Below are 10,222 nucleotides of genomic sequence, written 5' to 3'. Positions count from 1 at the left end.
ACTACAGTATGATTTATAATACCAATTAACATTAGAGTTTTTCAGGTTAGAGGTATAGTTGCTAATCCCAAAGTAATCTTTTAAACCCACAACATGTCTTCAGTAGGGAAGACAGTTATTGTGTTTCAGACTGGAGACAAAAAAGATACCACATGAAAATTTAATAAACTACTTTAAAGGGAGAAACTTCAACTTATTTTCCCTTTCCTGTGCCAAAAGTATCTCTCTTCCCCCCCCACCCCCAAAATAAAAAAGCATTCTACATACCTGATTCTGACAAACTACCCCTTCCTGCAACCCAGGCAAAAACCCGCTTAGAAGCACCTATTCTTTTGTAACACAGCAGCTGCTCAACCTCACAGTTATAACCTATGCAAAGCAAATGCTCCACTAAATCCTGCGAGTACTGTGGAACTGGCTGTTCTATCATGCAATATTACACTGCAGTATCTAAGTGCCTGATGTTATGCAGCCAGTTCCACAAAGACTTCCATGAGATGGGAAGAAGCAGAGAACCACAGGACTGGGAAAGTGAGGATGCATAAGAGCATATGTGGAAAAAGAAGATAACATACAAATTAAGGTCCAACTTTCTCTTCTAAAGTTATTAGATAAAAAAATTATAGTAATTATGCTTAATCATTCTTGGTTTAAGCAAGTACAGTACTTGAGGAGTATGGTCTTGGTTGCAAGCAACTCTCTTGCAGTTACCCTAGAGCAAGTGTTTCTGTCAGGACAAATCTCTTGTCAAATACAAATTTCAGCGAAAGCACACGCATTTCCATTACAGCTAACAATTCTAGACATTTCAGGCAGAGCTGACATTCCAAGAAACTCATACAGGGAGAAACCATACAGACAGCTCTAAATTTGTCTAAAGCTTATTCAAGAAGCTGTTATAATGCAAAATTCCTGTTATGTCTTCATAATTTTTCTTTTAAAACTTTCTTCATGAAACACAGAGATAGTAATTAAAACGTTTAAACATTTTTAAATACAAGGTTAAAATATGTATCAAAAAAGGCTTTAAGTTCCTATTAATAGCTGAATTAGAACTTAGTATTACACACCTACTGCTGCACTAAGAACATCACCTTTCAGACAGCGGCTGTAGGCTGACATCACTTCAGGGCACATCCATATTTTGATCCAATCCACACAGTGCAGCAACAAACCCCACTACCTGTCACTTCCCTGTTCATTGTTCTGACAATCCTAACCTGACTGATGACAGTAAGTTGAGCAAGACTTTAAGCTCACTGATGCAGTGACTAAGTCTGACGGACAGTGAAACAGATTTTGTAAGGTAGGAAAGACGTGGGCAGGAACTTAAGAAATGCACACAGTCTAAGAACACAGGGATAGTATATACAGTGCAGAGGATGCAGACGCAGGAATAGGACCATTAGGTTTATCAACTAGAGGTCGGGTTCTGGAGCAAATCACCATTCCAGAAGATCTCAATCACTTCGTCAGTCTATGAGACTGGACATCCAACTACTAAGCTGTTTTTCTGTTCTTTGCCCTTGGTTGACTTTACTATTCTTGATTCACGTGAAGAAGACGATGACAATAATGAAAATTAAGGTGTTCAGAAAGACTCAGCAACAAAACTGGCACTGAAAGTTTAACATCGGGCATTCTGAAGGGAGTCTACAAGGATGCTGGAGAGGGACTCTTGATCAGGGACTGTAGTGGTAGGACAAGGGGTAATGGGTTTCAACTTAAACAGGGGAAGTTTAGGTTAGATATAAGGAAGAAGTTCTTTACTGTGAGGGTGGTGAGGCAGTGGAACAGGTTGCCCAAGGAAGTTGTGAATGTTCCATCCCTGGCAGTGTTCAAGGCCAGGTTGGACAGAGCCTTGAGCGACAAGGACCAGTGTGAGGCATCCCTGCCCATGGCAGGGGGGTTGGAACTAGATGATCATGAGGTCTTTTCCAACCATAACCATTCTGTGATTCAGTCTCTAAAATGAAAATGCAGATGAGATCTTCTGGAACAGCACCCTACTCCAAGAAGCCAGCATCTGCTCCAGTTGGCAGTACTGATGATCCTGTTCCTGCCTTTCCATCCTCTATACTATATTATACTACATTGTCTCTGAGTATTTGTGTGGACTTCATAAGACCCTGCCCATATCATCCCTCTACCACTGTATTTCTTACAGGAAGAACTGCTTTGCTATCCATTATACCAGTGTCTCACACACTTCTCAGGAGTGCATTTTATAAATATCAGGATGTGCTTGTGTTAGACACCATCATTTGTTTAATTTCATACTAGAGATGTGACTTACCATAAATAGAAACATATAGACCATGTGTAGAAAGGAGAATTCAATAGAACCCAGAAGACCACTAAGACTAGGGTGACTATGGCGACTATGGCAATCAGAGTAAGGCATACTTACCCTGGAATACGAAACTTCACTTTAAATGCCTTCAAAATTAAATATATGACAATAGTTTCATATACATTTAAGATTATCATAAACTATGCCCTTCTGCTGAAAGTATATATCCCTCCTTATCCTTTCATGATACGAGATTTGCACAGTTCCTCTGTAGCCTAGATCTGTGTTAACACTTTTGGAAAGGTAAATTGACTCAAATCACTGCCTGGCTGCAGGTGATGGCAGAAGAAAAGCTCATGATAGGCAGAAAAAGGCATTAAATGCACCATTCTGGTCTCCAGTGCAAGAAAAGACCAAAGCTGCAAGTAACCTAGCAAATTAATAATTGATAAAACTGTGGCTACCTTCACCTACCCCTGAGGGAAGAAAAGAGCACTAAGACAGCACTAAGACTATGTGCTGCTAAGTCTAAAGCCAGACTGAAGCAGGTATTACCGTGCTTTCTGAATCCTGGAGTCAGTAACTAAGTGTCCTGGTTCTAGAAGCTGTAAAATAGAGACCAGCATGTTTAGAAAGCAAACTGGGACAAAGGAAGGGAGATAGCAAGAGGAGCCAACGGAGGAAAGAGGGGCTCTGTTCTGGATGATGAGTTGGAAATTAATGGAAAAACCCAGGCCCTATCAGGCGCTCATTTTTCAAATATGAGGGTTTTCTATTTTTGTTTTAGCACATCAGAGGAGCAAAAAAAGGAAAGAATATCCTGCAGGCAAGACAGTGCAGTACATGAAATGTATTATGTTTGAGGTTAAATGGGCCTTCATACATTATTTAAATCAACTAAGTAATTCCAAGACATAAGTTAAACAGCACAAAAAACTTAATGTGTAAACCTCACTTCACTAGCACAGACTTCTACCAGCATTCCTCACAGCTTCTTGCCTTAAGACACATTCATAATGTTCTCCTTGTCTTGATCGTGACAATACAAACATCCTGTCCTTAGCAAGTAGAAGCTTTTATTGGCATTTTACTGACAGACATACTTTCCACCTCACAGCAAACAAAGTTAAATAAGCAGTAACACAGCATCTTCTGCAGCACACTAAGTCAACAGAGCAATACAGGTCACATCAAATGTATGAAGTCAGTGAAAGCTGTTACTTTATTCATTCTGGCTAACAGCCATCTCCTTTCAGAAATCTGGTAGGTGAACACGTGCAAGACATTCACTTTTACCTCTTTATTTTGCACTTTCCCTAAAGATGTAACGAAAACACCATTTCATTTACCACCACTCTAGCACTAACGGCAGGTATCAGTTAAACAAAACAAAAAAGAAGCTACAAATACCTTGTTTCTGGAAGTTATAATTTGCTTAATAACAATTCTGTCTGCTAACACCAGCACCTTTGTGACAGAAGACAGCAACAACCTTGCAGCTTTTACCACACCCGTTTTGTCTGTAAAGATTGTTATGTGACTATCAGATTCCGGGTGATCCAGGCTTGCCACATCCGTAAGCTGTGCAATTGTTTCACCTAGAGGGAACAAAAGAAATGATTAGAATTTGATACTTACAAGAAGTGATACCGGGTCATTAAGCATTCTTAACTTTTACTTTTGGTGGTTAAAACAATTTCAGAGTTACCTACAACTTTTCTACATTTTAGTTCACTTCCTTCTACTGACTGTTGGTGGCACCCTCTCCATATTTAAGTATGGGCCATTGTTCAGTACTGCTTCATTCTTCCATCTGTAACACACACTGATTTTCTTACAGTAGCCTACAGATATTTGAGGTGGAGAGGGGGGAGCTGGGGAGTGTGGAGGGAGAAAACATCCACTGGGAGGTATTTTTCATATTTTGATAGTAAAAGTCAAATCAGTGGTAACACAGCATCAATGCACAGGAGTGGGATGCAGTAAGGAAGAAACACAAATTCTCCTCAATTTTTGAATTTTCAGCTAGTATTCCCACAATGTATGTTTTTCCTATTCCTGTAGAAGTCTTCAGGCATGAAGAACAAAGAGATTAAACCCAGTAACTTTATACCTTATAGGACTGAAGCATAATAGGGAGATTATTGCACTTTATGTTCAAAAGAGGACCACCAAACAGTATGTTGTCAGAGACAGGAGAGGAAATAAAGGTAAGGAAGCATCAATTTTCAGTTCATAAGCATCTTTTTATCTTATCAGTATTTAATGTGGTAATAGTTAAATAGGTCTATTTGACTGTTTTGATTTTTTAAGTGGTTAAAAAATCCTACAATGCACTGAAGTCAAAGGATTTCCTTGCCTGATAAAAATCACAGGCCCCAATCCCATTAAATCTTCTGGAGTACCCTACATAATAGTGCAATAGAGGAAGGGCATAGAGCAGTTTCCTATTCAATAACCACAGGAGGAGTGCTGGGAGACTAAACTAAGCTCTGAAACATGCTTTTTGTTAGCATACAAGACAAGATGATCAACCCACAACTAACCTGCAGATCACCCTTGAAGATAAAATCTAGGACATCTGATTGAGTCTCCTATGACTCATCTTCAAAACCTCAACTACAGTAATTCACCTAAGCAGACAAAATACTCCTAAAGCCTGGTAAAGCCTGCAGTTCCATATGAAGAACCTGAGGGTGCATTATTGCTCTGGAAATACCACACACAAGCACTATGGAACAAGAAAGGCCTGACAGCCTTTCAAACCACAAAGCTCCACACTTTATAGTATTTACAGATAGCTTTCACTCTGACAACTGTAATCCCTTGAGCTCCTAAATTGCCTGAATAGTTATTGCGCTATGGCAAAGAATTTCCAGTACTTCTGCTAGGACCAGGGCAGGTCAGAAAAACCATGCTACAAATAATCAGGGGGTCTTACTAGTATAAGTATACAAATATGACAAACCAGGGAAGGGAAGGATACACAGCATCATTACCCCTTATGCTATAAGATTCAGCTTCTTGAAGATGAATTATCAAGTCATAGGTGAAGCATCTAGACATACAAAGAGTAATCAGAGAACATAGAAAGAGCTGCAACATCTGGCTGTCAAAAGCTCCAGACAGCCCTAGAAATTTGAGACTTCTGACAACAGAACAAAGGCTTCCTTCTCTGCCTGCAGATCTGCAACTACAGGAACAAGTGGTGCCCTCGGAGTAAGCTATAAGGAACAAGACTTGTTAAGAGTAAAAAGACTAAGATACAGACTATTTAAGGCAGTTAGATATATACATCCATAGGACACATCCAAGAGTGTCAAAGGAGCAGATCACTGTAATTCTGCTATCACGTCTGGAAGACTGTGACAACTGGGACAGATTTCCATCTAGAAAGGCAACTGTCACACCTACCTTCAAGAAGAGTAAGAAGAAAAATTCAGGCAATTTCAGGCTAGTCAGCCTCACATAGCTTCCAGGAATATTATTAAAATCATTATAGAAACCATTACCACATCTAGAAGAAAAAGGCAATCGGGAAAAGCCAGCACAGACCTGTGAGGGTGAATAGTCTCTTACTAATCTGAATGCTTTCTATGATGAGATGACACCGCATCTAGAAAACAAAGTAATGGATGCTGTGCACCTCAATTTTAGTAAAGCTTCCGATGTGATTTCCCATACTGTCCTCACAACTAAATCATAAGATACAGACTGAATAGGTAAACAATAAGATGGATATAAAATGGACCTGATTGTTGGGCTAGAGGATGGTAATAAGTGGTACGAAGTCCAATAGGCAGTCAGTTACCAGCAGTGCCCCTCAGGGACTGATATGGGGCATCCAGTGGTGTCCCTTGGGGACTGATACAGGGCATGAAAACTGTTCCCTGGATGATGGGCCAGCATGTTCAGCAAGTATGTGAACAATACAAAACTGGGGGAATGTCTGATACACTGGAGGACAGGGCTGCTAGACAGGGGGATAGGAAGATGGAAAAATGACCTGACAGGGACCTTGTGAAGTCCAACAAAGCCCTGCATCTGGGCCAGGGTAGCACAACACAACAGTACAGGTTGGGATCAGCTATCTACAGAAAACCTTTGCAGGGAAAGACATGGTGGTCCCAGTGGGCAAAGAGTTGAACTCCTGGAGGCAGCAGTGATGGCCAGCTGCATGCTGGGCTTTTAGCAGGGGTGTAACTGGCAGGCTGCAGAAACAATTCTTCCCTTCTGTTTGGCACTTGCGAGAGAGCAGCTGGAGTATAATGTCTAGCTCTGGGCTCCTCAGTACTAGGGAAAACACTCGCATAGGGGAGCATGTGATGTAAGTGGAGAGGTTGAAGGAAGCGGGTTTGTTTCACCTCAAGAAGAGAAGGCCAATGGCAGTTTACTGTGGTCTACAACTGCCTACCTAATGGGCAGGTATGGAGAAGACAACTGATCACAGAGGTGCGTGGTGATCAGACAAAAAGCAATGAACAAGATATAGAAAATACTTTTGCCTCTGTAAGGATGGACAAACACTGTAAAAGGTGTACAAGAGATTGCACGCTTTCCATTCTTGGAGTTAAATGTCCCTTCTAACCTAACTTATTTTGTGACTCTATTTATCCATTTTAAATTGTTGGTTTTCAACCTTCTTAATTTAGTCCTCTGTACAGAAAGATAAGGCATTTTATTCTATGCCTTCCTTTAGAACTATGTAGTCAACTGGCAGAGAATTCTGGAAATGTTATGACAATAACTCATTCCTGACATGTGTTTTCTCTTTTAAATTAACCATCCTTTCCTAGTTCTGGGAGGAAAAAAAGAAAACCTAAAAATGTGCTTCTTTGAGTTACATTCCACTACTATACTGACACTGTAAACACTGACATACTGCAAGACTAACGTTCAACAAAATCTGCTATATGACCCTCTGCAGTGTTTTATGATTCTATTTTGAGTCAATGAAATTACAAGGTTTATTACAAGGAAATAGTCATAACAAGTCTGAAACACTTCAGATCACTGATTATAGCCTTCACAAGCAATAGATATAACATCTGTCATCCTTCAAAGCCTCTGCATGATATGCAATTGATTTTAAAGACTCCCTACTTTTCTTAGTAACTGAGATGCTTAATGTTCTAATTCCTTTAGTGTTGAAATCTATCTTTACACCTAATGAAGTGCCCCTTTATTTTGTGAAGCACCATCTAGTTTATTTACTAAAAAAAAAAAAAAAAGCAAGAAGCTGTCTACATCGTCTGTCCTAAACAGCAAGGGCTTTCTGCTGCCCATGCCACCAGAACACAGAATTCTTTTATACAAGTCAATATTCTTAGCTATAATTGGCCAGGAGATTTTTATTGGCTTGCTTGGGAACACTGAATTTGTTCGAAATGGCACTTGAGCAACTGCATTCAGAGACTGAATTCAGAGGACAGTTATCCGTAAGAATTTAACTGCACAAAGAAAGGACTGTCTTATCTTGTCCAACACGTCACAGTCCACAGAGATAATACCGGCATGCACAAATAAAACCCCCACCAAACAGAAAACCAGCAGCAAAAGCATTTGATATCCTGAATTTCCCACGTAAGTCTTCAGTTAGCTCTCAAGTAGGTAGCTCAGAGAGAGTAACTGACCCATGCCAAGGTAAACGTGAGGCTTGACAGAAAAGTAAACAGCCTATACCTCGACTCCTCTGGACTGTGGAACATTACTGAGTAGCAGGAAATAAAACTTGCAATGTAAAAAAGTATAACTATTTGGTGAGACTGAACAGACTTTTTAGATTCCGAGTTCCTCCAAGATACATTGATAGAGAGAAAAAGCACTTGGCCACAGCGTAACTGGCAAGCCAAGAAATAGAGATCCAGACTGCACAGCTCTTCTAGCAGCTGAGATTATCAATGTAAACTTTGGCTTGTTGGCATTTTAGTTGGATCTCTGAAGAGAAAACACATGCTTCACCTAACAAATGGAATGTTTTCAAATTAGGACATTTCTGTTTGCAGCCAAGTTTACTGGAGCAATCATGAATTTTCACTCTGAAGTTTATCTAGGATAGTCCTTCAAGTCACAAAAACAACCATTCAGCAACAGCATGTTTCTAGACACTGTGGTTCATTGTTCAGGGATTTTCAGAGGTTTTCTTACAGCAACATGCCCAATTTCTAAGTTTGTTTGGTTTTTAATCACAAAAATAGTATGAACTGCATCCCCAAAGTTTGAGGCCAGCACAGTGATTCAGCAAGAAATATACCAGCGTGTTTCTCAGGCTTCTGAGGTTTTTTAAAAGACAAGTCCACTGTTAAACTTAGCAGATCAATTTTAAAGTGCAGTAAGCCATGTCTTGGAGTAGAGTACTACTCCTTCTGCAAGCAAGAAGGGTAATTGAGGTTGTTAGTGTTGAAGAGTCATTTATTTGTCTCCACATCCAGAAGCTCCAGACTGTCTCCTTGAAGCCACAATAAGCAGAAAGTCTGTCACACCTGCAGGCATGTTCACCTGCTTAAATAGGGAAAGCTTCAAGTAAGATTTACCATGATCCATAGGTATCCATAGGAAAAAAAAAAAAAACCCACCATCACCACTAATAACAAAAGGAAGGCTCTTCTAGATGTCATCTTCTTGAAGGCTGCACTACAGATGTGAAGAGCCACCGAAATACCATGCCAGCAATATACTTAATATATAGGAAAGTAGTTTCTAGCATGACACTGATATTCTTTTACAGTGTCAGAGAATGTAATCCACTACAGAAACTATTCACCTAGACAAAGGCTTCTGAGGGGAGGAGAGTGACAGCAGGTAACTCAATCAATTATCCGTCTTCACATTCAATATACATATGCAGCAAGTTTGCAAAAGAAGTTGAATTGAGCAGAAATACAGTATCATTTTCATTCTACTGAGGGGAGTCATCAGATGACTGATGTGAGTCATCTTACTGAGTCTTGAAGAAATATGGGTTGACACTGACCTTCATTCAGACCTTCAGATTTAGAACACAGTGACCTCAATAGTGTAACACGCAAACTACTTTAAATATTCCACTGTTGTAGCTTGAGAGCAATAAACTCTAAAGCTGTATTCTCAACTCTCTGCTCTTTATAGTAACATCATAAACAAAGAGCAGTCAGGTAATTCCTTGTGGCAAAAGATCCTATAAAAATCAAAGCAAACACACAATTCCATTCCCTGCGTGTAAGATGACAGCAATTTAAGTTAAGTGACAAAATCAGGTAACAGATCAGCCCTTGAATGCGCCAGCAGCAGACGGTTAAGCAATTAGATAATAAAGTTCTTACATTATTCCTGACACTAAAAACAGTGTGCCAAAAATGGCACGAGCACAGTTTCATGAGTAACTACATACCTGCTCTCCTTGCCTCGATGCAAGCAATACTCATTTCCTCTTTCAATTCATGATTTTCATTGGCTATAGCTTCACCTACTGTAACAAATCTTCCAACTGCCAGGTTAACTGCTTGGCCCACTCGTTGAATTGCTTGCAGAGTCTTGTCTGAACGCTTTGGTTTATCCTTATGATTAATAAGAGTAGTTATCTGTGAACAAGAAGAGTTAATTAGAACTGCATGCAAGAAGACATTTTAACTTCAGTATTAGTTTTGAACTGAACTCAGTAATAGATTTTTTTACCATACTTCTCTGATAATATTTAGTGTTGAGTCATGAGTATCATTTAACTTCTCAGAGAATGAAAAAAATTTGGAGCATAGTTAAGTTTGCTTATCTGCTGTGATCTCAGCTTATCTCACATCTCAAATGAACCGAGGGACTTTTTTCCCCTCCTCCTATTTGCAGTATTAAAATAAACTGCCCTAGGTCTTTCAACTGGCTTTCATTGTACAGACACAGTAAAAGCTGAGGAGTCCAACAATAGACATATCAACATCATTTTTGGTTTGCCAGCAT

General features: G+C 39.7%; 1 protein-coding gene across 1 annotated transcript in view; it reads right to left on the bottom strand.

The window, feature by feature from the left end:
• CTNNAL1 (catenin (cadherin-associated protein), alpha-like 1) overlaps positions 1–9,878 on the bottom strand; it is a gene marked incomplete at its 5' end in the record, with an annotated part of 34,757 nt that extends 24,879 nt beyond the window's left edge. The window contains 2 exons of the mRNA XM_010020545.1: positions 3,704–3,891; positions 9,663–9,878. Of these exons, the coding sequence (XP_010018847.1) occupies positions 3,704–3,891; positions 9,663–9,878 (404 nt within the window). The remainder of the gene's footprint in view (positions 1–3,703; positions 3,892–9,662) is intronic.
• Between the last annotated feature and the right edge of the window lie 344 nt (positions 9,879–10,222).

Source organism: Nestor notabilis, unplaced genomic scaffold (genome assembly GCF_000696875.1).
Source record: "Nestor notabilis isolate BGI_N333 unplaced genomic scaffold, ASM69687v1 scaffold18278, whole genome shotgun sequence".
Classification (NCBI taxonomy): Eukaryota; Metazoa; Chordata; class Aves; order Psittaciformes; family Psittacidae; genus Nestor; species Nestor notabilis.
The sequence above is the reverse complement of the archived record's forward strand: the minus strand, read 5'-3'. Positions and strand labels throughout refer to the sequence as shown.